The 25,691-nt window shown below is 42.2% G+C and overlaps 1 protein-coding gene across 1 annotated transcript in view; it reads left to right on the forward strand.

Annotated features, from left to right (window-relative positions):
* The first annotated feature begins 1,213 nt into the window (after nucleotides 1-1,213).
* Nucleotides 1,214-25,691, forward strand: part of CASTOR2 (cytosolic arginine sensor for mTORC1 subunit 2) — a 124,239-nt gene continuing 99,761 nt past the window's right edge. Inside the window, exon 1 of the mRNA XM_040613373.1 lies at nucleotides 1,214-1,624. Coding sequence (XP_040469307.1) covers nucleotides 1,512-1,624 — 113 coding nt within the window. The 5' untranslated portion in view covers nucleotides 1,214-1,511. The remainder of the gene's footprint in view (nucleotides 1,625-25,691) is intronic.

A 25,691-nucleotide genomic window follows, 5' to 3' on the forward strand; every position in this document is an offset into this window, starting at 1 on the left:
AATAGAAAGGATTTGGAAATCCTAGTTTCATATGCTTATTTCCAGAGCTAGATTCAATGGATTTCTGCCACAAGAACACAGGCCCTAAAAGCTTAATTTACAACTGCAGAAGCTCTTCCTTCTGTATAGGGAAGAGGAATGGCCTGGAGTGGGCTTGGCTAAGCAAGCTCTGATGTTGTGCCCTTGGACACATCCTGTGCCTCAGTTTCCCCATGTGTAGAACAGAAGGGTTGCTATTGATGGTCTTTTATAATATAGCCTGTGTAAGATCTATGAATGAAAGGTGCCATAGTGGTCCGGGTGGTATTGTTGCCATGTTCATGGCAGAATCAGTGTGATCTGAAGTGAGAGGGAGCCCTGCACAGAACCTAAAGTCAGGTTTATGGCCCAAGTCCTGTTTTAAGAATACCCCAAGCCTGAATTTAATTCCCGATTTTGTCTGTGCGGTGTCAGTGAGGCTTGTGCAGAGGAACCGGTGCTACAAACAGCGTGGCTGGGGCCAGTATCTTGGGGCTAGCCCCATGGCAGTCCCGGTGGTGGAGCAGCCCCCATTTCTGGGGTGCTGGTTAGAAGGGCTGTCCATTCCTACCACCCTTTCAGCCTCCTTGTGTTGAGGAGCCGGGTGAGGGCTGGGATGAACAGGCCATTCATCCTCCCACTGTTACCAGCTGCCAGATGGACAAGGCTGTTTTTATGTTCTTAATAACTGTGATTTTACCTCTGTAACACTTCCATGTGAAGTGAGGGGTTTTTCCACGTTATTTTTGCTGCACAGGGCAATAGAGGAGGACTCCCAGTCTGCCACGTAAAAGAATAAACAGGGTAAGGCTTGAGCATTTCCTTATTGTTAATGAGAACTTTTGAAGTTCTCCTTTCTGCTGGTTTTTGGTTGTCAAAGATTTTCCAGCTGCCCAACGTGCCTCCCCTCCCCGAGTCGAACGATAATGAAAATTCAACAAAACAAAGGTCGGGCGCTCACAAGGATTTATTACAAATTTCCTTTTTTTTTTTTTCTTTTTTTTTTTTTCCTTAATGACCGGTCAGAACCGTAGCCGAGGGGAGAGGCGGTGCGAGGGTGCCCGGGCCCCCTCCCCCGGGCCGGGCCGGGCCGGGCCGGGCGGGCGCCCCAGTGCCGTCCGGCGGCGGCGCGGACTCCAAGGCCCGGCATGCGGCGGGGCGGCGCGCAGGCGCGCTGGGCCGGGCTTGAGTGGCAAGTTGTTTGTTCCAGCGAGCACCAGCTGCTCGGCACTCCGGGCTCCGCTGCCTCCCTGCCCGGCTCCGCTCCGCGCCCCGCCGGCCTCCCCCGCCGGGCCAACTTTTGCACCCTCTGCTCCTTCATCCCGCCCCTCCCCGCCCCCGGAGCCGGGAAGGGGGAGAAGGAGCCAGGGAGAGGGGGGGAAAAAAAAAAAAAAAAAAAGGCACCGACAATAACAGCCCCCCTCCCCCTCCCCATTCAAAAACACAAAATAAACCCCAGGGATAGATGAACTACAAATGAGAAAGAGGAAAAGATGGAACTGCACATCCTAGAGCACAGGCTCAGAGTGGCCAGCATAGCCAAGGAGAGCATCCAGTTGTTTACCTATGGATTAATCAAACTTGCTTTCCTGTCCTCCAAGACGAGGTAGGTGCTGGGGCAGGGGCAGCGCGGGGGCTGGGGGCGCCCTCCTTGCAGGGGGACAGAGTGCTGGGGGGCACCCTCCTTACGAGGGGGCAGGGTGTTGGGGGCCTAACCTCCCTGCTACGAGGGGGCTGGGGGCTGGGAGGGCATCCTCCTTCGTGCAGCAGGGCAGGGTGCTGGAGTAGGGGGCACCCTCCGTCCCGGGGTGGGGGGTACCTTCCTTGCAAGGGGGCAGGGCAGCCTTCTCCTTGAAAGGGGGTGGGTTAATGGGGGGCGGGGGGCGCCCTCCTTCTTGAAGAAAACCAGGGTCCTGGGATGGAGGACACTCCTCCTTGCAAGGGAGCAGAGTCGTGGGGTGAGAGGCGCTCTTCTTGCAAGGGGGCAGGGTGCTGGGCTGGGGGCACCCTCCTTGCAAGGGAGCCCTTCCTGCCAAGGGGCAGGGTGCTGGAGCCGGGGGGACGTCCCCCTTGTAAAGGGGAAGGGTGCTGGGGTGCGTGAGGGCACCCTTCTTGCAAAAAGTCAGGGTGCTGGGGAGAGGGGGGCACTCTCCTCGCCAGAGGACAGGGGGTTTGGGGGTGAGGGGCGATATCTGGGTCTTCCCTGCGCTCCACCCCCCCATCCCAAGACTGGGAGATGGTGGTGGGGGTCAGCGCTGGAGTTTGGGGTCCCCCCGTGAGGTTTTCGGGCAGACCCCGTGAGGCTCCTGCCGCCTGCCCGGGCGCTGCGCTCTGCGAGGAGCGGATGAATGAAAACAGGTGGGGGCCGGGGGGGCGGCCGGGGCCGGCTGGGGGCGACCACCGGACAACAAAGGCAACAACAGCAACCAGAGGAGGAGGAGTGGTGGTGGTTTCTTTTTTTTTTCCCCTCTCCCCAACCTTCCCCCCCCCCCTCCCCCGGGTTGTTGTTCGTTGCAGCACTTACCGAAAGAATCATCTTTCAGTGTTTGTTTTAAAAGGTGCTTTTTCAGTACTGCCAGATTAGGACGGTGGGCAATGCATGCTTTGCATTTGGTTCTCTTTAAAAATTGTGGTATTGAGTAATATGCATTGTGATAGCTTTCGGGGAGAAAAAAAAAAACAACCGTAGTGGAAGGCACTGTGAGAAATTATTTTTTTTTTTTTTTTTAGGGCAAGGAAAAAAATACTCTGGCCGGTTTATTGAATGTGTATAAGCTGCCTAGGCCTTTCTCAGCAAAATGACTGGAATTGCAATTGCATGTTCTTGTGTCTTCACTTAGCTTGTTGACTTTGCTCTATTCAGAAAGAGGAATGGGAATGTAAATAACACAAGTCAAACTCTTCTTGTTTTTCCAGACTGATAATTAGTATTTCAGTTTTCTCCCCAGATTCATCTTGGATAGCATTCTTGTATGAAGGTGGGAAATTTTCTTTGGCAGTAGGAAAATAATAAATAGATAATAAATTTGCTTTTTATTTCTTAAGTTGTTTTATTCCAAGCTGTAATTCAATCCTCTCTCTGCGATAATGCTTACGGATGAATGGACCTATTTGTGGTGTAATTTGATTACAGTCCCTTATCTTGCAGTTAAACTTCATGCATTGAAATTTCACTCTGATTTGGGGCTCATCCCATTTGGCTCACCACTAACGTTGTTTGCAGTGTAAAGTATATCAGCACCTTGTTTACTGCTGTCCCTGAATACTCAACAGGGCATTAAAGACTCTTCAATCTTAAATTTCTATTTTTAATGTGTTGTTGCATTATAGTTGAAAGTGGTTGCTGATTTTTTTTGAGGTGTTGTTGCTCCCCCTCCCATGCTTAAAATGTCACTGTTAACGTCAACAGGGAAATCTTTAAATCTGTCACTCCTAATGCATAGGCTGGGTTTTGGTGGTGGTTTTCTTTTTTTTTCTTTTTATTTTTTTAAGTTCAGGTGTGAACCTGTTGTCTTTTTGTTTCATATTTTCAACATTAGAGAGTTGTGAAAGGGTAAGGGCAGTAAGAGAAGCCCTTTGGGGTGTCATACCTTGTCCTGCATTTGGGTGCAGCGCTTGTCAGTTTGGTATCGCTGCTGGTTACTGTGGTGTCTGGCCCCTTCCATGCACAGTGAGTATCAGTAATCTTTCCCTAGCTTTCATGGAATCTCACAGGTCAGGAACAAAAAACCTGTTTGTGAAAAGGCTTGTTGGCATGGGAAAGTTCTGTTTGTTTCCATTTTGTTTGTTTTGTTGTTTTTGCAGATAGTAGAGATGCAGGGGAGAGAAAAGGAAGCTTGTTTGTGTCATTCTTAAGACAACTGACAGTACTGAAACATAGCTTTCTCCTGTGTGCTTTTTTACATGCCCTGAGGCAAACAAGGTCCCTGCCCCACAGTCCTCGTGCTCTGATGAACACCATGTGTTTGAAGAAGGTGAGGGTCTCTGGGAGATGTGACTCCATCAATTTATGATCCCACTGTTTCTTTTTCCTCCTCTTTTAAGAAGTGAATGTGCCCAGGAGACAACTTTTTTTATGGTTGCAAGACAAATCTCCCCTCCCAACCATCCCATCTGAAAAGGACCACTTGAGGGTTGAAAGGGGAAGGTGGCCTACATCCCTGTTCATCTTTTCTGATGAGAAAACAAACATGCCAGTTACTTATACCACCTACATTTTTCCCAGTAAGACTTTAAACAGAGGTTTTTACCTGTGCTGCAAGGCTGCCAGTAACAATTGATTTGTTGGACAGATGTGATTCAAAGAGGTGGCAATGACATCATCAGTATCCTTATGTTAGTCATGCAAGAAACTACAATTTTTACATAGGCTCCTCTGAGAAGTGATCTGGAGGGAGTATTGGAGTCTCTTTCATGTTCTCATACACCAGGGAAAAGGGCTGGAACAATTTTTTAAATCCTCTATGTCTTCCTCTTGGGAAGAAAAAGTAACAAATCTCCTTCTTTATTTGGCCTTTTGCCACTTTTAGTCTGCCCTTGTTCCTGACATGAGTCTTTTAATTTAGCTTCTGTTACGATAGCAGTATTTTTTTGAACAAAGAACAGCAATTTTGGAACTATTCCGATGGCCACAAGCAAGAAAGCAGTTAACGAGGTGAAGAGGTGAGACCAGTAGTGAATAAAACGGTGGGCTGAACTGAGCTGAAAGAAAAACACTATTAATCATAACTTTAAGTTAGGCATGAGGTATTTTATGCGAAGTTACATTATAGACAGGTAGTCCAGAAATAAATAACAGTGAAACTCCTAAGCAGTTACACTGAGCAATGTGCTTTTGATACTCTGCTTGTGTAGGTAAGTGCAGACCTATTGATTTCAGCTGAGCTCTGTCAGGCACCTTAGTGGAGGATCAGATTATGCAGTTTTTACTTGCACGCTGAAGATTTGCGTGTGTCTGATCTTTTTCCTCTTGCTGCATTCATCATCCTAGTGTTTCACTGATTGTGATGTGTCCATATTTAAGAGTTCCCTGGTGCCAAGGATCTTCACCTATTCAGAAGGCATGCCACGTGTTTATGTATGTAAATACAACAACTGTGCCTTGTTTTAGCATGGCATCCTTTTTCTTTTGTACATGCCTCTGTAAATGTTAGTTCTCTGGGGCAGAGAACCGTGCTTACCTGTAAGCGTACACCTTCAGCTCCCTGTGTGCTGCAAAAAGAACAGCTTTTCTCCCAGCAGAATTAAGTTTCTCTGCTTCCTTGGTTAGTTAAACCATCTCATACTGTTGGATGATGTGCCACAAGTAACCTGCTTTGAGGACTTGATAGACATACTAATGTGCTGTTACATTCCTGTCTTGATTTCTTTTCCCTAATTGCAAAATATTTTTAACTGTGTCTCCTTTTACTGCATAGGAATTAAATCTGAATGGAGGGGGAGGAAGGACAGTCTTGGATAGCGCTTGCACTGAGCCACCAGGGCATGCAATAGGGAGAGGGAAGCTGAGCTCGACCTTGTCTTTTGTGCGTATATAAAAATATATGGAGAGTTTAAGTCTTGGAGAATAAAGTAGGGTCAAGGTTCTTCCAAGCACTGTATCTGTATAATGTAATTAGCCTGATTTCTGGGTAATGCTTTGGTAGACCCATGAACATCTGGAGTCAGTGAGTTAACAAGCAGACTTTCGTCTCTGTTCTGGTACCTAATAGAAAGATTTGGTGGTAAATGGTGAAGTAAAGTAATTGAGAGAGAGAGAGGTATTATTTAAATTCTAAGGCTATTAAATTATAACAAGGATGAAGTTGAGAAGTTAGTTTGTTTACAGGGCTGGGTGGTTAAAGTAATTGTAGGTCACATCTAGCATCGCAAATTTTAAAATGTCTAACAGAGTTTTCTGGAGCTGTTCATTTTGAGATGGTTGTTATTTCAGCATGCTGAAGAGGAGGACCAAGTTCTGCACGTGTAAAGGATGAGACCTTGGTCACAGAAGTATTTAGGGCAGCCATTCCAAAAGCATCTGTCAGTCTGGTTTCTTTTCTAAGATGCTCAGGTCTTCTTCTGGTGGTGCAGTTTGTGTATATTGGCGACTTGAAGCAGAATTACAGGCACTTTGCAAGCTTGCAGGTTTTGCACTAAATACCGAAGGCTGGCTGTGCAAGTGAGATGCTTCCCAGAGAAGCTGGGTAAGGTGGAAGAGCCAGGCTGGGCTCTGTCCCATGTTTGATGCTGCTTGCATGCAGCTTCTACCATGGGATGCTCAGAGGCAGGAGGTATTAGAGTGTAAAGGTGCTTAAATATATTCATTCTTCTAAAAATGTAGCAAGAAGTGAACAATGATAAACTGTATAGAAAAAGACCTGGATTTTCTTTGGTCTTTGAACAAAAAATGAAGCTAGGTTTGTTATCTTTACCAAGTTTGTTGTGATATATTTGATAATATCTTCATTTTGCATAGTAATAATTGACACTTCTGGTTATGAGCAGTGTGTTGTTGCTATTAATGTGTTTCTTATTCCCTGATGGCTTGTTTTCTGTCTAGGTGTCCTGAAAGTGGAGATACTGTAATAAAAGGTCTATTTTGGATTTCAGAGCATAATGGAACAAGCAAGTGCTTAAAATGTATCTATGTACCATTGGAGGACATTCAAGAGATCAGTGGTCTGTTTCCTTTGGTATGAATGCGAACAAACAAATGCCGTTTATGCCTTTATATGAAATACAGATTGGTCTGCAGCATTGGGTGATCATCTGGCAAACACAAGTTGCTGTTGTTGTTAAAACCCTTTCTTTTTTTTTCCTTGGCTGCTTCTGCCATCCTGTATGTCCGAAGAAGACCGCTGAATGAAAGGTTTTGCAAGTTACAAGACAATATTTACTCATATAAAACAGGTTGCTCATGTTTTCTTAAAGTGTGGCAAAAATTCCCAAATGCCTTGGTATTTCTTGTTTTTATTTTTTTCTGGGGGTGTATGTGTGTGTGATATCTGAGGTTTGGGGACTTCTTTTTTTAGTCTGATTTGGTGTCCATCTGTTACAGAAGGACTGAGTGCTGATGTCCAGGCACCACAGGAGGCTGGAGAGAGGGGAAGCCTCATGGCTAAAGCCTCCTGCCTGCCCTTCCCCAAAGCACTTTGCCTTCTTGTTTGCATCGCCACGTGCGTGTATGGTGCTGAACTTGCTTGTGGATATTCAGGATGAGTAAGAGCTAGTGAGAATCAGATAAATGAGAAGGAGAGAGAATAGAAGTTACTGGTTTGAGCTAAAGAAGGACATAAGCTATTTAATTGTGAATGCCATCAATTTGTGTTCAGGCCTGCTGGGTGTTTCAGCTGCTACTGGGCTGTGAGAACATTCTGCGGTGTTTTAATACATTAAACCTTGGAAAGAGCAGGTTTCCTTCCTGATGGTCTCTTACTGTTTATCTACAAATGTTATTATTTCCCTTTCTTTTCTGCTTCTGGCACACGGGCTGACCAAGGGGGCACTGCTTTATTTTATGTCTGTCTGCCTGGCAGTCCTGTCCGGCAGTCCTCAACCTGCCATGTGGTCCCATCAGGCTAAGGCTGGTGCCAAGTCAGAAGCTGACAGGAGTGCTTAGAAACTAAATGAGATTGAGAAGGTGAAACAGAAGTACTGGGTCAAACCCACAGTGTAGTACTGGGGAGCACTGTGTGCTGGAGAAATGCTGGTTTAGATGTTGGATGTTTTAACAGGGCTGTCAATTTTTTTTTTCTTAATTAAAGATATTTTTTTCTTCTTTCTGTCTGAACTTGGAAATTTGGCTTTTAAATAAATACCTGGCTGTAGTGTGTAGTGGACTGGTGGTTCTTCCTTATTTTGAATGCTGTTTCCATCCACTGGCAGAGCTGCTGCATAATTGTAATGCATTAAGGTATATGTATTAAGGTATGTGTATATATATGTATATAATGTATTAAGGTATAACACCAGTGATGTAAAGGAAACAACACTGGTGCCCGCTGATGCCGAGCTGAGAAATAAGAGGAAAAAAAATTTTTTTTGCCATGTAACTCATTAAATATCCCTTCAGATGAATATTCGTTTATTACTTTCAGATGAAAGTCAATATTTAAATGAAAAATGTGGCTTTTATTAGGTCCTAGATGGCTCCTCCTGCAAGCTGGGTGCTCTTATGCTTCAGCAGTAGAGCAAATGTATTGCAGGTCTGTTAAGGAAAAGTATGACTTGTGCATTTGTCATCAAGAAGTAACAGCTGAGTTGTTCATAAACACAATAGTTTGAATCCACAGGCTACTTTTTCCACTGAGTTATAACTTAAATTAGGCTCCATTTGATGGCTGGAACTATTTGACAATACCTTGTTTGTGCTCTATAAATATGTAAATCTTTCCACTTAATTATTCTCCTTTTTTTAAATCTGTTGAGCACATTACCTCATTTATTTAATACACAACTCCTTAAACGTCCTGCATGTTTCGATGTTTTAATGTATTTGGACAAGGGCTACAGTTTCTTTTTTCAGAGGAAACAGTGCAGATTTGTTCTTTTGTTTACTGCCAACTCCAGAGTAAACTCGAGCTCTGATCTGCTGATAGCTGAAGGCTGGTAAAGGAAGAATTATACAACAGGAATGTGAGGAAATAACTCCATTCATTGCAGTTCAGAATCAACAGAGCAAAGCCTGTAAGTTGCAGTTATAATTTCAAAGTTAAAAGATCTCTCCTCCCCCCGAGCTCAGCTTGGTTTTGTGTAGATAACTATAAGATGTATTTGTTAAGAGAGAAAAGAACAGACAAAAATATTTTATTATGGCACCAAAGGAGTAGAGATTGATTAAGCCTGTTTTGTGACTGTACAACCCCGTGTTGGTTTCAGACGTACTGCACAAAGTTTTACTGTGCTGACCATGGAAACAGAGAATCTGATCTCTTTTTTTGTGGTCTGATGTATAATAAACATTTTGTACTGGTTGATAAAGTTTTATTTTCACATCCAAAGAAAAGCAGTGAATGCCTAAACCTCCTCACCAACCAGAACTGACTTTACTTTGGTCTGTTAAATGTGCTTTACTAGAGATTAAAATAAAAAGCCTACTTCTGAACTACTACCTGCTTTAGAAGGCTCACAGCAGTAATGCTGAGATATCAGTTGCTATTTAGCACAAAGCTGGCAAATGGAAAAGAGAAGTGGTGAATTTGCTTGGTGGCAGCAAACCATTTGTTAATCTTTTGGGGACTTCTGAGGTACGCTTTTCTGGGGATGTCTCAGCAGGCAAAGTGATATTTTTTTTTTTCAGACCTTTGCAGTCCAATTAAGTTTTGTCAACGTGATGGAATAGATGTTTTTAAGAGAACTTGTGCTACTTATTGGGCAGTAATTGTAGGAAGATGTAGGCTGTTATTGGTGGTAGGCTGTCCTTGACCTAAATTCTTTCAATACAAATTGTTTATAAATAGGAACCCAACCTTCTTGTAAGTGTGGATGCGTTTTGATGAAGATGTAACTGTAAAGGAAAAGTTCATTTTCTTTGCCTGCAAAATTTTAAGGTCCTTGTTACAGAGGATACTGAAGATGTCATAAAGTGTTGCAAGCTACACCACTTAAGTTTACAGTAAAATGCAACCTTTAAGTTTTAGGTAAAGTGTTCAAATAGGTGAATTAAATTGATACTGGGTGAATTTCTAAAGCTGGGAGAGGACAACTTACAAGTTTTGACGTGGATAGAACAGTTAAAACATAGGTGTGACTCCCCCTGTGTGTCTCTGTTCAGGTTTTTTAGAAACGTTATGTGTCAGAGAATCTGGGTAATGATATGTACTGTTTTTACTAATTCTTGGATATTTATCCTAATTCTGTGGTGGAAAGATCAGTATTCAACCCTTTATTATGCCACACATGTATCCAGTTCTACAGGGTGAGTTGGTTGAAGTTGACAAGTCAGGGACCTTGATTGAAATGGCCCATGTTAATCTTGTTTAACATTTGTAGTTTTTATTTCTTTTCCTAAAGAAAGAGTGACTCTTCTCTTTTGATAACCTCTAAGGCACTCACTTGCAAATAAATGTAGTCGTGTCAAAAAGAAAAAAAGGTTGTTCTTAATAATGAGAAGGATATACTTTGTATGCATCTAAGCAACTGTATACATTTACATAGATTTACTTAGTCTTTATGCTTTTTTGAAAATGATGGATGACTTATTACATGATTAATCTTTCAGTTGTGATCTTTGTCAAGCTGCTTTTGGGTGGAAATTGGAGTTAGATTGTAACACGGAAAACAAACATTTTCATTTGCTTTTTTAAAACTAATAAGTAATATTAAATGTGCTGAGTATTTAGGAACTAAATAATCTCAGCCTATCTTGTGTTTATAACTAACCAGTGTAATGTGACCTGTACTAAACAAAGGAAACTGATGGTGATTTGAGACTATGCTTGTCAAGGCATTGGAGCTAGTAGATCTCCCATACCTACTTCTTGTTTGCAGTCTGGAAAGAAAAAAAACCAAGCCCACAAAAAAAACCCCAACACCTCCCACCCCACCCCAAAACACAAACCCCAGGTTTACTTGCTTTTTCAGTTCCTAATTTGTTTCTCAACCTGGGATGAACTAGTGATCGAAACTGAGTTATTTGAAATGAGGAAAATATTCTCCCTTCTTGCAGAAGATGCTGTTGCTGTCAAAATCTGCTTTATCACATAAATGGACTGGTTCCAGTTGCTTTGTCACCTATTTCTCCTCAATTAACTTGTTTAATTTGCTTTGTAGTTTCAGCAGCAAACATACTTCTTTTGCTAACTGGTTTTTAAAATATGTTGTTTCCACCTAAGATGCCATCACTCCAAAAATTATTTCAGGTATCTTTAAATCAGGTTAGCTAATGTTAAGATAAAATAGTGCTTTTAATTGTTTTCACATTCAGACTACTTGGTTGCAAAAGGGAAATGTTGAATTAACTCGTGTCTCACCTCTGCTGGGGTAAGTTTAGGACAGTTTATGACATACTTAGATGATGTGTTTCAAGTTGCATGTTATTACCCATTTGCCATTTTCATAAGCTGAGCAGAGTTTTAATGTGCGTGGCTTGTTTGCATCTGCTGAGCCAGCAAGGTGTGAAACCATAGACTTGTGGCTCATTCTCTCCTGAGCTTACTGCAGGTTTTAGACTAGTTAGTGAATGGTTTTCTGCAGTGAGTGGTGGGACTGTTCCTTACAGTATTTCCTTTTTACGCACTAAGGGGACACAAATTGAGATAGAGTTTTATTTTTGTTAAGAGGTCTTTTTTCAGGCAAGTCTTGGCAGTGCAGACAGTCTATAGCAATTTCTGTGCAAATGAAATTAATATATTATTCTGGAAAATAAAATGGATTTGAGTTACCAGCTTTGCAGGCAAGGTAATGGTAGTTAGAAATGTACAAAACAACTGGATTCCTGAAGAACAGAGCATCCTTTTTGACATGGATTTATTTATTTTTTTTTAAATGATTGCTTGCTTTTCAGTATTTCTGGCATACAGGTGTAGTAATCTTTTGATGGTGCCAGGAATCACTTCGCTAGACCAGTAGAATTCTGGCTGAGCACGGAGGGGGATAGCAAGAATTAAGCTTGACCAAAGCAGGCTTTATGGTTTTCTGGAGGGAAGCAATGAGGGGGAGAGGAAGAGGAACAGAAGATGACAAAGGATAGGATTGGTCCCGTGAATGATCGTGGATGTCTCATAGCTAGACAGGAGCCTCATGTGGGACTTCGACAGTCAGTGCTGTAGCAGAGCCTTAACCGTTTTGTGTCGTTTTCACTCTAAGCCTGGTACCATGCTGTCATCACAAAATTAGAAAGTAGCAAATCCTCACAGAATGGCCGAGGTTGAGAAGGATCTCTGAAGATAATCTAGCCCAACCCCCTGACTCAAGGCAGAGTCAACAAGAGCAGCCTGCTCAGGATTTTGTCCAGTTGGATCTTGTACTTAAAGCTGTGCATGGTGCATTGCTCTCTTCTGTGGTAACATGTGGTTGACCTTGTAATGCTTTGCTCCATTTAGTGTTCCTTTCCACATAGCATTATAATTTATGATTTTAATCTCATTTAAACAGGACTAAGTGTTTTTTGAACCTAAGAGTGGGCTTGTACAACCTCTTTTTTTTGTTTTGGGGAGATCTGTTGGTATGGAGGAGAAACTGTCTGCTGCAGTAATTTGTTGGTCCTTTATGTTTGTTTGTAAGCATTTCATGAGAAACTGCTTCTTGGCTGTAAATTGAAAAACTGGAAACTAGAAACTAAAACATTCCATAGCTGGGTAAGAGTAAAGCTTGCCTTTTGTACTAGTGCAGACAGCTGAATTACAATTTATAACTGTTAGGTGGATGTATAAGACTAATGAAGCTACTTCTACCCAAGCCCTCTACGCAGGATTTTTACTTATGTCCTTCACATAAGTAAGGGAAAGTATTAGAATGTCATGAAGTCCCAATGTTACTTGGTTTGACTTTAATGTACAATATTGTGTAGTGGAAATGCCCTGCAGTAGAAGTTGTGCTTTGGTTATTGTACGGTTTCTGAAATCCTACTGTAATAGTGGTCACGCGTTGAAACCACCCTGTATGAAAGAGTTTCCTCTGTAGTCCTTGTATTGGTATGAAGTTACTCCAAGGCCCTGTATTTCTGAGAGGTTCTAGTAATTCCTGTATGTACAGTCATTTTGTTGGCTTTATGCCTTGTCACATTACCCATCACAGTGCTGTAAGCCAGGGGCTGCTGAGGCTTCACCCGAGGACAAGCACTCCGTGTTGTATGTGTGGAAAGCCTTGTGTCTGAGGAAGGATAAAAGTCTCCAAGGGAAGGGTTTGTGTCAAATCACCGAGCTATCCCCTGGTAGCTCGTATACTGTGACAGGCCAGAAATACTTTTCGTTTGCACAGGAGTGTGAAATCAGCCTGGAATGACTAATATAAAAGGACTTTGTGTATCCTGTACCCATTTGAATGGCTTTGTTCATTCAGTTGGTGGTTGAATTGTAATCTTAGGCAATGATTTAAATATGAAGTAGTCCCAAAACAATATGGTTATCTATTAGCTTTTAATGATCTTGTGAAGCAGTGTGTTTTGAATTGATAGTTCATTGTAAAGGTGATAATGACCTAATTATTGGTGAAAAAACCTCAGAAATAAAGTCAGAAATTATAAACAGTGTGTGCACATATGTGTAAATACTTCATGTAGAATTTGTGTCCTTTTGAGATGTACATGAGCATATGCTTTAAATTAATTTTTTTCTATGTTTATAGTATATCACTGATACTTTAAACTGATACAACCTTGGCTGTTAATCCATGTTTGATAGCCTTCCATGGCATGTTACTGCTGTTTATCTCCTTTTGAGTTTCCTACTGACTGGAACATAGCCGTGCATTTTTCTTATGGATTTGTAGATGGCCACAGTACTTAAAACTGTGTACTGGCTCGATCTTTAGGTGCAGTCTCTGTTGGCTGGAAAACTGAGGGTGTAGCTGGAGGATCATAGCAAAGCAGTTGATGAAATTCATGGCCCTGAGTCAACAGTTCCCACCTCCAGTGTTGTGGAAGTTGCTGTTAACTTGGTGAGTGTGATCCAAGTTGAGGAGGAAAAAACATCCAAATACAAACAAGCAAAGCAAAGCAAACCAAACAAAAAAAAAATCCTAAACCCCACCCAAAAAAACCAAATCCAAAACCCACTCACCCACTAAAACCCCCACACCTTTGAAACCAAATTGTTTTGGTTATGTTTATGACACAGGCTCACAGGCAGTTGCTCTAGAGCAGCTATGGGATGGTTAATTTCAGAGTTGGAATGGAAATGATTGACGACTTAACCTTTCTTTACTGCCCAGGAGAATGGTCAGATGATTAGATCTTGTTGTAAGGATAGAAATAATTTATTTGTAGAGCTGTGAGCTATGTGACTAGCAAGTGTTAACATTTTTTCAAAACTATATGGCAGGCTTATTCTATATGATTGCTGGTATCGTATTTTTAATATTATATTTGCTCATTTTGTGTTTTTAATTCCAGTGGCAAGGGTTTTCCCCTTTTACTTGGGTTTGAAAAAGCTTAGCGACAGGAATAGAACCGTTCATGGATTCCAAATAGAGTGGTACTTTTTCCTTGGCTTGTTTAAACATATTACTGATTATATATTCCTTGCAGGATCAGCACAGAGAAAAGGACAATGAAAGAATTTCATGGTGCTCCTTCAATGAGTCTTATATAAAACAAAGTTTAAAATGAATTAGGACCTACCTTTTAAGCACTTGTCAAATGTTCTCAGTGTCAGGTTTTCTTCCCACTTAATGTTCACTTTATATCAATCTAATGTGAGGTACATGATAATATTTTCAGAATCACCTAAGTTCCATTTGAAAAAAAAATGACTTGAGCACTTGGCACCCAAGGCTCATTGGAAGCCAATGGGGCTTACATTCTGAAATGTCTGTTGCTGTTGGAGGGGAGGACACTTAGGGGTTTTAAAAATTCTGCCTCTTGGACAGACTGGCTGACAACATTCAGGACAAGAGCATGGTAAAAATGCATGAAAGGGAGGGGAGGCTTAGTGTGACTGTTCGCGCTGGCAAGAGTGAAGATATGTTTCTGAGAACTAGTTTAGGGAATTTAAATGGGGGTCTCTGTTCTTTTCACATAACCAGGTGGGTTGGGGACCCAGTTTGCTGTCTTTCTCCAGTGGTACGGCACGGGGTCCCTGCGTGCCCCACTGCGCAGCAGTAATCCTGCAGTCACCAGCCCCTGTGCTCTGGGATCACCTATTACAGCCTGTACTGGCTGCACCTTGGAGAGGCAGGGAGATGCTGCTGAATTCCTTTGCAGAGGAAGAAACTGAGGCACGTAGGAGGGTGAGTGGCTTATCCATCTCCCAAAGCAGGTCTTCAGTAGGACCTGACTTGTATTTTTCAGGTCCTGCATAATCTCCACCACTACAAGTGCCTTTTTTCGGTAGCACAAATGAAGGCCATGTTTTGAGTCCATGTTTGTATTAACCACTTGAAATCTTTGTCATCCAGCTACTACCTTCTTTTTCTTTGCCTTTTCTGTTCATAGTTTTTGTAGGGTCATTAGTGGAGGTGTGCTCTGTTGTCTTTGCTTATACTTTGTGGGAGAAATGTGAGCTGAAAGATGTCCATTTGAGCTTCCAGTAATAACAGCGGTCTTCCTGAGAGTCATAAAGAAAACAACGAGCAATGTACTAGTATGTATGTGTGGCTTTTTAATATGCATAAATGCACGTATGTATGTAATATACATATATATGGGTATATAGGTGTCATTCCAAAGTTGGAGCACTCTTGAAATGGAAATTGCCAGAGTTAGAAATGAGAGGTAGCTCATGCCGACAAACCAAACCACATGTTTTTAGGGGCTTCAATAGCTGTGCTTCAGGACAGAGAATGTCTCTCTTCCCCTTATCCTTCAGACGACAGCTGCCACAAAGAAGGCTGAATATGAAGAATACATTTTCACACGGCTGTATCCTGGGCGTTGGGAAGGCTCTAGAGCTCAGAACAATAGCAGAATACGGAGCTGCCAGCAGGCAGTCTGAGTGGACAAGTATAATCATGCACCACTCAGCTTTCAAGGAAATTGCAGTTAGTGCACTGACTTGCTCATAATAGTGATGCATTGTTTAGCTTAATAACTTATCAGCTCTCCAGGAATCAGCTAGTGATCACTGTCATCATACACTGCTAATCATTCTGTTCTCAAATTGTCCCAAGATGAACTAAGGACCTGTCACATCACCTATTAAACTGGCAAACTGAGTGCACTATAATTTTTTTTTTAAGCTAGAAGGAACAATATTGCCCACCTTTTTTGTTCTCTTGTTTTGTCATTATCTTTATCATACGTAATTGTGCATGTAGGTTTTTTTAAATGTCAGCTTGAAAGGACATTGTCAAATTGTGTTGCGATTTTTTTTTTTTTTTTTTTTACATTTGTAGAATTTTTGTTAAATTGCTGTTCTTTGTGATAACTACTAGGAACTGAATCTGAAACCTGCTTTTTAAGAAACATTTGTTTTTCATAAAGCATTTGGGGCAGAGGGGCGATTTTTTGTCTGTGTGTTGCTTGTCTGTAGTACCTAGGCTCTTGTCAATCACTAGTAAATGTATCTTGACAATGGTCCTCTGTAGTAGTGAACAGTGATTATCTTTCTTACACAAATGTGGAACTTGAGCATGGGAAAACTGAGTGATTTACCCACAGGTATGCGGGGAGCTGTGGAAGAACAAGGAGGAGAAGCAAGCTGGTTTGAGTCCTGATCCCAGTAGGCCGTATATCCTTGCTGAATGCATGCTGGCTTCTTGTCAGAGGGTTATTTGTGAGCTCTGAGCTGCTAGCACTGGAGCCTTGGAGCGTTTCTTCTGAAGGAAAAGTAGCCACTGATACACAAATGGATTCTACCAGATAATATATCTGGATCCGTTCTCTAAGAGGTGACGTTTTAAACTCTTCTGACTCTGCCTCTTACTGCTGCCACTGCTTATTTTTTCCTTACTAGCTGGAGAATCCAGGGACCAGGCATTGAGATCTTATTTTGCACTTCTTAGGTGCCTGATTTTGTGGCTGTGGTTGGAAAGCTAAAACTTCCTACCTTGATACGTTACTGCTGTGTGGATTGGTATCTATAGCTTTAAACTAGGTAGCTTGGGTAAATCTGGTGCTGTAACCAGTCAAACACAGAACTTGGCACGGGCTAAGTGACCAAGTGTTTACTCTGGGTTTAGATGGACTTTTTTTGTAGTCCACGCTGGTCTGTGCTGCTACATACATGAGAGACCTTTCTTCATGCTCTTACAGCAACAATGGTCAGGTGCCAAATAAAACCCGTTCTTGTGGAGTACTGCAAAACATCTTTGTTTGCTAACATTCAGAAGAAACATCCTAGAACAGTGCAGACTACCAAAGCTGTAGGGACACCTTTTCGTGGTTGGTGGTGCACGGATGTGCAAGTCACAGTAGGGGAGATCTGGAGATCTCCAACCTGTTCCATACTCAGGACTGAAACGATGCGTCTGTTAAGAGGGGAGGGGGAAACAGATGGATGTGCCCAACTGAAACAAGCCTCCTTGCTGTTCTGAATAGTGCAGGCAGCTGCAGGGTAGGCTCTACTGAGCTCAGGAATTGTGCAAACGATGGGTCGGGCTATTTTTATTAGACCAGAATGAGTACACCAGGATTTAAATGAAACCCTGAGCATTTCCGTGTTTTGTCAGTTTGAGGTGTTTGCTTTGGTTTCACCTTTCCTGTGTGTCTGTCTTCAGAAAGACAATTGTATCTCTCAATTGGTGACGACTAGAATTAAAATAGGAAGGAGCCTTCTGCTGCAAGATTTATTGCCTGGCACATCTACGTTGTCTGATGAAGTGTCATCTTTCATTATGTTCTGAGAAGATGCTGCCTGACTGTGGTATCTCTGAACTGCATGAGAAAACATTTGGCCGCACCTATTCTTGTCAATTATGGCAGTATTCTTCTAACTCAAATTATAAAGGTCTTTGTGTTTAATATTGGGAAAATTTAGGTGCAGCGTCTGCTAATAAACAGAAAAGATCAGGCTGTTGCAAAATGGTGGTCTATACGGAGACTTAGCTTTGCATATGCTTCAAATACATCACCTGTTTCTGGCAGCAAGAAATGTCCCCAACGTCGAGTTTCATAATAAATACATACCTGAAGCTTACAGGTGTGGCTTTCTCTTTTCCGTAGGAATGTTTCCCACTTCTCCAGGAGTTTGCCATCTTTCTTTGAAAATAATTGTTCAGGTAGTTTCCTGCTGCAAATAAGCCCTGTTTTATTGGCTCCAGTTGCTGTAAGGGCCAACAAATGGCATCCAGCCCAAACTTCAAGGTTGTACTAGTTCACTATATTTTGCATTGTACTAAGTTGAAAAGTGTTGCCAGATGAAAAAAAAAAGGATTGAATAGACTTGAATTGGAAAACCTAAAACCGGGTATGAAATAATGCCAATGTGTACTTTAATACAGAATAACTACTGTGTAATGATTTACCTTACTGTTTGTATTGAAGTGTAGCTGACTTGGTAGTTATGCTTGACCAGAGCTTTTTCTTGCAAGAAGTATTTATTTCTTTAGCATGTCTACAGGTACAAGAGTGGAAACTTCAATATTTGAGCCAATGATTTTGTTACAAATCTGCTTGGGATGCCCTGACAACCCAGTTCTATGCCTGGCAAAGTCAACAAGTTTCTCTCCATTGATGTCAGTGAGTTACAGCCCAGGATGAAAAATTCATTTGAGGAGGGAATGTTTCTGCAAAATTCTGTTCAAGCAAATTGGACATCAGTATGCTTGAGGTTTCTGGGAAAATAACCCTTTTTGCTAGATGTAGCATGCATTAGGATCCTTGGATTAATTCATGTTATATTAAAGCCAGCTCTTGATTTATCTCTCAGTGAATTGTGTAAACAGTGAAGCTCCTATACTAAGGGGACAAAATAGCCCATCTGGATTTAGATGAGCAGACTGAAACCAGCATGGCATTTTACTGTTGATTTCCCAGCTCGGGAAACTCAGCAGGCAACAGGATCGCTGACAGTTCTTTCCCCAGCATCCCATTCCAGACTCATTTGTATGATTTTTTGCTACTTAAAGTTTTATTTTGCCAAAGCTCTCCCATTCCTTTGTTGGCCTGGGTAACTGATGTGTACAGTGCTCCCATCCTGTTGCTCAGCAGCTCTACCGTGGTTTGAAGCCATTGTGTGTTGTGGTGAGTGTGGAGACGCTGATACTCTGTGTGATGGTTGCCTAAGCCTTGCTCTTCTACCTCTCCCCCTTTTATTGCTGCCTTTGTGGCTGTGAGATTCTGTTCAATACTAGTTTGTTGAAGAAAAATATCCATGGTGGCTCTGTGACATCATTTCAAAGAATGGCTATTCACGAGGCTCTTGATGGAGAGGTTTAAGAGGAAATGATTTTGCTCCTTGGACATGAAAATGCTGGTTAAGAATGTAACTGGCACAGGACTGCCTTTGCCTGGGAGTCTGGCCAGATAGAAATTTTCTGTTTCCATTTAAGACGTGGGTCTGTACCCTCAGTAGTCTTTTTTCATAGATGTTTTGTTTACAGCTGTCGGTACTGCTCAGGAGCAAGATGTGATGCCTTGCACTGAGAATAGCCCATGATGCCTCAGAACATCTGCTAGGTAATGGTGGGCTGCCATGCTGGGAGCAGGAGGATGCAGGGAAAAAAGAGTGTTAGACTTAATCAAAGGTCTAAGAAAACTTGCATATAAATTTTGGGTTTTTTTGTATTGAGCTTTCTTTTTGAAATTGAGGGGAACATCATCTCTACACATCTGTTGTGTAAGCTTAGGCAAAGATACCTGCTAGATGCAGGTCATAGTACTGCTGGCCTCATTACACCACCTCTGTTTAGAGCAGGAAAGACTGAAGTTTGTTAAGGGCTCAAATAATTGCAGTAAAAACATCCAATCATTTTATCTTTGCCAAATCTTTGGCTTTCTAATTTTGGACTCTCATTTTGTCCTTTTTGCAGGTACCTTATATGGTTGTGTTATAGCTGGCAGCGATACAGGCTCATTTCAGGGCAATACTTTTATTTGAGGAAGAAGTTAACAGGAGCATGGCTCAGCGTTGAATGGTTTTTGGTAGACAATGAGCAAGCTAAGCCTGTGTAACAGGAGAAGTCTTTATTCAATCGAAAGCAGTGGCATATTGACATTAATGTAATTGGAAGGGATGGACTTTTCCCTATTGGTTGATAGATTCGAATGTTTCTTTTACTGGCACACTTACCTTTAGTTCTTTATGGTTCTCCAAGTAGGAGATGCTGCCCGCTGCTCACACAGCTCTAGGATTAAGGCTTATGCACCAACTGAAACTTCACAGCAGTTGTAGCTTTCCTTATTGCAGCCTCAGATGAAACTGAAGCTTATTTTACAGAAATCCAGTGAACTACGCTTCAGCTTTTCTTTGGACAGGTCAGCAGTGACTGGCTTGGAAACCTTGGTATACTGTTGAATTTCTGCTGTGGAGAAAACTTACCTGCCATTTAATCGAAAAGATTCTCCCACACCCCATTTATTCATCTGAGTGCAAAATTCGTACTTTGACATTTTGTGAGCTGGTTCCCATCCCTGCAGAGAGTGGCCTGGGACTGTAGCTTCCCAGGAAATCTATCAAAACTGCTTCATCCTGGTCTGCATACCTTCACTGTGTGTAACATTACTATTAAACTAGTAGTAGACTTCAGTACAGGCTTACACACTGACAGATTCGTGGCAACAAGCTCTGTAAAGCCATTTTTAGTATCTTTACCCATGCATTTGTATGGCCACATGGGGCCTTCTCCTGATATGTTTGCATCTGTGGAGCAGCCTTCCCATTCTGCAGATGACAGGCTGGGAGCATGTTTCTTGATGCCATGTAGAAAATTAGTGTCATATACTCACACGTCACCAAACTAGTGAATGTTGTGGCTGCATTCAGAATTGGGAAGTATGACTCCAGGAGACTGGCTTCAGCTGAATTATCTGGTGTTCTGGTTAGCAGATTCATTGCTGGCTTTCTCAAAACCTCATCATGTCCCCTGGTTGTTTTCTTCCTTAGTTAACTTGTTTTTATTGATCTGGATTGTTGGTCCTTAAATAATTACATCCTTCATGAATCAGTTTGTCCTGCTTAGAAAAGTTGCACAGACTCCTCTTCTTTGTGGGCTCCTATCAGGATTTATTCTTTTGGATTTTGCTTGTGTCTTAACATGAGTCCAGAGTGCTTGGGGATTCAGGGATTGTGTTGACTCATTTCCAGAAAAATACTTTGGTCCCTTTGCTGACAGTTTGTCTTCAGTTTGCCACCTTTTGAAATCGTCTGCAAGTTCTGCACTGACAATCCGTCAGTCTGTTGTACGAGACGAGGAATGAGTGACATTACTTGTTTCAACATATCGTAACTTGCTCCCTCAAGCCCTGTAAAGTCTTGTTATGTCAGGATGTGTGGGAGAGGGTTGTATATATTTTCATTGTTGGGGGATCTCCTTTTGAGTCCTTTATCTTTTATATCTCAGGCTTTGGAAGTATTTGGTTCTTACCAAAATGCTTTGTTCCAAAGAAATGCCCCTTGTGCTTAGCTGGCTAAAGCCTTTGCTACTGAAGCAATTGAATTTGATGCAGCTAAGCAAGCTCCTTGGGGCAGAGACTGTACGTGCAGGAAGCCTGAATGTAGGCTGGAAGCTGTGGCAATACTGATGGTAGAAGAGTGGGGCAGGATGAAAGCCATGCAGAAGATCTAGACGGAAGTTAGGGGCTTGATACAGGAATTTTTCAGCCTATGTTTTGCAGAAGATTAAACTATATAATTACAAAGCCTTTCATCTTCTCTCTCTCTTTCTCTATCCTTTCCCTCCCTTTCTCTCACACAGAAAATAATCTCTTCCCTTTATCTTTTTCATTCTTCCTTCTCTTTAGTCTGCAGAAAGCAAATTCCTGCACAATTCCCAGCATAAAGATGGAGACTGATAACACTGGCATGTAATGCTGAAGCTACAGCTGTTCCATAGTTTCCAGCACAGGGCTCTTGTGGTGTAGCTGATGGAAGATTCCTGAGTGAAGCCTTGCAAGGGCAGTGTGTCCTCTTGCTACATCGAAGTTCAGTTGAGTGCCTGAGTGCCCAGTGTGGGAGAAGGCAGCGGTTATAGTGGACAAGCAGGCAGCACTTGTGTAGCAAGTACAGAACTAGGAACCAGGTTTCCCAGCTTCTATTCATAGCTCAGTAACCAAGTCATTGCAAAGCCTTTTGCAAATCATTCAGGCCTAATCCTGCACATATAATGGCCCCCAATAAAGTCCTTTTTGTTTTTTCATTGGGGATGTAGGATCAGCTTCTTAACTGTGGTTCTTCTCTCACCCAGTAGGACCGGGGGAATGAAAATCAACATCTTTAGGCATAAAGTGTGATCATTTGTTGATGTTTATGGAGCAGCGATGTAGGCATCGCTGTATGATGTGTGTGACCTAGCATCTGTAAAGGGGGATTGATTGATTGATTGCTGTTATCAGCTGGATCTTTGGAGCATGGGATTTTTGGCCTGTCTCATCAGAATACAGTTTTACATGATCATAGAGGATAATGCTAAATGCCAGTGCACTGGGCTTGCCACATGTCCAGATGGCAAGGTCAGTGTAGCGTGGACCTTGCTCAATTGCTTTGTATGCCAGGGTAAGCACTGCTGCTTCTTTCTCTCTTTATGCTACTGGCTCAGCTAGAAATTCAGGAGTTCTGTGGCTGTCAATAAATTCAGAGTTGGAAATTAATACCTACAGTGAACTCTCCTTTTATTGGCCTTAAATTAATTTCCCACCCTTTCACATAGGTGAGTGGGAATGCTAATTTTTGTGTGATACTTTTGCTTTAAGATAATGTAAGCTGTTTTAAAATGGAGTTGAAAACATTCTGGGCTAGGAGTTAATTTCTGGAGTATCTCGTAAGATAAAAGAGCACAAGAAGAAAAGGATATTATAATGTGCAAATCCCTTACCTTTATATTTGGCTGTGCTGCTTTTTGTAGCACGTGCAGTTCTGGTATCTGCCGAGTGCAGCATCTTGCTCTGCTGGTTTGTGTGAGGCTTTATTTTCCCTGTGCAAGGACAGAGGTGGATTAATCTACAGAGCTGCTGGCAAAAAAAACAAAACTGTTAGCAGGTTTTTCAGTGAGATCAGCTTGAAAAAAACACGACTGTATTTTTGTGTCAAGTGAGTTTTTGGTAAGTGTTAGAGAAAGTATGGTCTCTGTAAACTTAGTTCTGAAAACACAGAGCCTGGTAGTGGATTTTTTTTGTTTTCTCTTAGGAAACGTTTGTTACTGTAGTGGCAATTTGTGCTGTCGCCTGTGAAGGGGCAAGTCTGGCCCAGTGCTTGCTTACAGGGCTTTAAAGTGGGCAGGCCTTGCTGAATAAATTATTTAGGTAATTAAGAGGTAGATGAGCAGAATTATTACCTCCTGGGCCCCTCAGGCTGGGACAGCATCTTCCCTTCCTCTCTCCCCACTGGATGAAAGTATTGTCCTGGCTTCTACAGCAAGCCATTTCTGGGAGCCTGGGGGGCAACGGTGCACTGGTAGCCCCTAGCCAAAAGTTTGAAGATCACTTCTAGTTTGCTGGGAGCTACGTGCCAGTACTTTTAGATACACATATAAATCTGTTGGTGACTCTCCAGCTTTACAGTTTATCTAATTGCTTCTGCATATGAGGCAACGGACTGGAGCTGCCACCGGTGCTGGTGACTCCTGGTCCTCATAGTGCATCCCTGGGTGGAGCTCCTGCTAGTGCCTGTGTCCACCCCAGCGCTGGGGAAGCAGTCCCTATCCACAGAGAGCCTTTGAGACTGATACACTAGGGCTGGGTCAGCACCCCCACCCCAACAGGAATAATAATGTGTGTCATACTGCTCCTGGCAGTCACCTTGCGGCTGTGCTTCGGAGCCCCTGTGTGTGCAGCAGGCTCCTGCTCTATAATGAGGTTCCCCTCATACTGTTCCAATGCTTGTCCAAATGCATTTTCTCATCCTCAAAGTACAGGAGTCTCTAGATTTTGCTGTCTGCTCTCTTTCCCTCTATCAGTCGCTAGATCCCTCCTGCCTTGAAGGGGAAGGCTCTCTGAAGGAGCCTCTCTGCTGCTGTTTTGCCTGAGGGCATCGGTAGCCCCTGTGGGTGAAGCATGAGACTTTTTGGGGTAAATTGGCTGCTCTGCTTGTCTGAAGGATACTTAGAAGTAGATGTAGGCTTCCAATTTTCTTCTCCCCTCTTTTGTAGAGAGGGTGGCAGCCCTGAGTGCTTCTCACCCTAGAAGAGCAGGAGGACTCGCCCCCCAAAAAATGGGCATCAGAAAAAGGCCAGGAAAAAAGCTTTTGCTTCTCGCAGTACTGCAGTAGACAAACACCTTAAGGTGCGCTTAAATGTAGCCCAGTGTTGACTTAAGTTATACATTTGATGCTTTTAGGATTTTGACTAAAGCCTGCCCAAAATCTAACAGAGGCTCTTGGGCTCCTTTGTACACGGATATTTTCTTTCCCATGATTTTTACTGTGTTTTCAGCCATAAAGCATTTTTTTATTTTATTTTAGATTCATTTCCTTTTGTTGACACTAGAGCATCATATGATTTAAGGCTTTGTTTTCAAGCTTGATATGAAGGCTAATTACTTCCTTGTTGCATCCTCTCAGTAAGAAAACATGGGACTTAATCTTTCACAAAAGAGAAAAGCAAGGAAAAAAGTTTAAGCGCGTGAAAGTCTTTGGTAAGTCCCTGGCTTTGAATATATTTTTCATGGTGTGATGACAACAAAATGTTAGGAGCTAACCTCCAAACTCCATAGCTCTGTCTGTGTGGACACAGTTTTCAATTTGGTTGTTTGTCCTCACTGGGTCCAATTATGCAGTTACAATTCAGCCTGCATCTGAGCACTTTTAGTAATTAGAGGTACACTCTGGATATTTATTGTATAAAAGTCAGTATGTATTTGTCCTATTTTAGCCCTGTGACTTGCTTGATTATCCACAGTCTTCTAGGTAATTAAGCTGTGTATTTTCTCTGTCTCTCTTCCATCATATTCTCTCTTGCCTTAATTTGATAAGAGAAGGAGAAACTACATCAGAAGACTTGGGAGCATTGGTAAATTGTTTCGGTCGGTGACACTGTTTGACAGAGATGCCAACATAAGGGCAACCTGCTGTGGGCAGTTTGGGAAGAAAAAGGTTATTGCTTCCTCATCAAGTGTTTCTTTCATACAGCCAAGGCAACATCAGCTCTTGGGATCGCTGCAGTAATGCAGGACTGACAAAGCTGAAAGGAATCGTATTTCACTTCTGATCAAAGTAGTTGTTAAATTTTTATCTAGAATTTCTGTTAATGGACTAACTAGTAATGACTGAAGGCATGCATTAGGAAATGCAGTGCTCCCCAATATGGTGTAAATACCAGATAGTTTGGGGATGTCTCTCTGGGAGCAATGGCCTTAATAGGAAGGTGTGCTTTTATGAAAACTTGGTTTATGTTAGATGGGTTGGTTTTTCTCCAGGGTCAGCATGCATGGTTCGCAATATCCCTGGCTCATCAGGCTGCCTTAAGGCATGCCTAACTTTAAGTGCATGAGTCACTCCATTTAAAATTTATTAGCTAGGTATGTGATTAAGTAACTTGATAAATTGGGAATGCAAGTTGTAAGTAGGGATTGGGGGACTATTCCCCAACCATCTTGTCTGGCTGTAATCCCTTCTGTGGTGGTGTAGTTGCAAGATTTGTTTGCTTCCAAGATCTACTAATGAACTTTTTCAAAATTTGGCAGAAGAAAACTCAAGTGATTCTTTTGAGACAGGCTTGTGGGATTCAAAGGTGATAAAACCAGAAAACTTGTTTTGAAAGCAGCCAAGTTCTGTAGAGCATCATTAAGAATAGCTTCTTATCCATGCCTGTCTGAACCATTTTAAGTGTTTGATATGGAGGGATTACAATTCCTTAAATACTTTACAGAGATATTAACTTTCTGTAAGTGCTTATGATATTCCTCAAGACTTTTTCAGCAAGATAAATAAGGCATATATTAAAAAATAATAAAATCAATAATACTGTCTGCCCACAAGCTTTGTAGCAAAGGAGTTTTTACAACC

Source organism: Falco naumanni, chromosome 1 (genome assembly GCF_017639655.2).
Source record: "Falco naumanni isolate bFalNau1 chromosome 1, bFalNau1.pat, whole genome shotgun sequence".
Lineage (NCBI taxonomy): Eukaryota > Metazoa > Chordata > Aves > Falconiformes > Falconidae > Falco > Falco naumanni.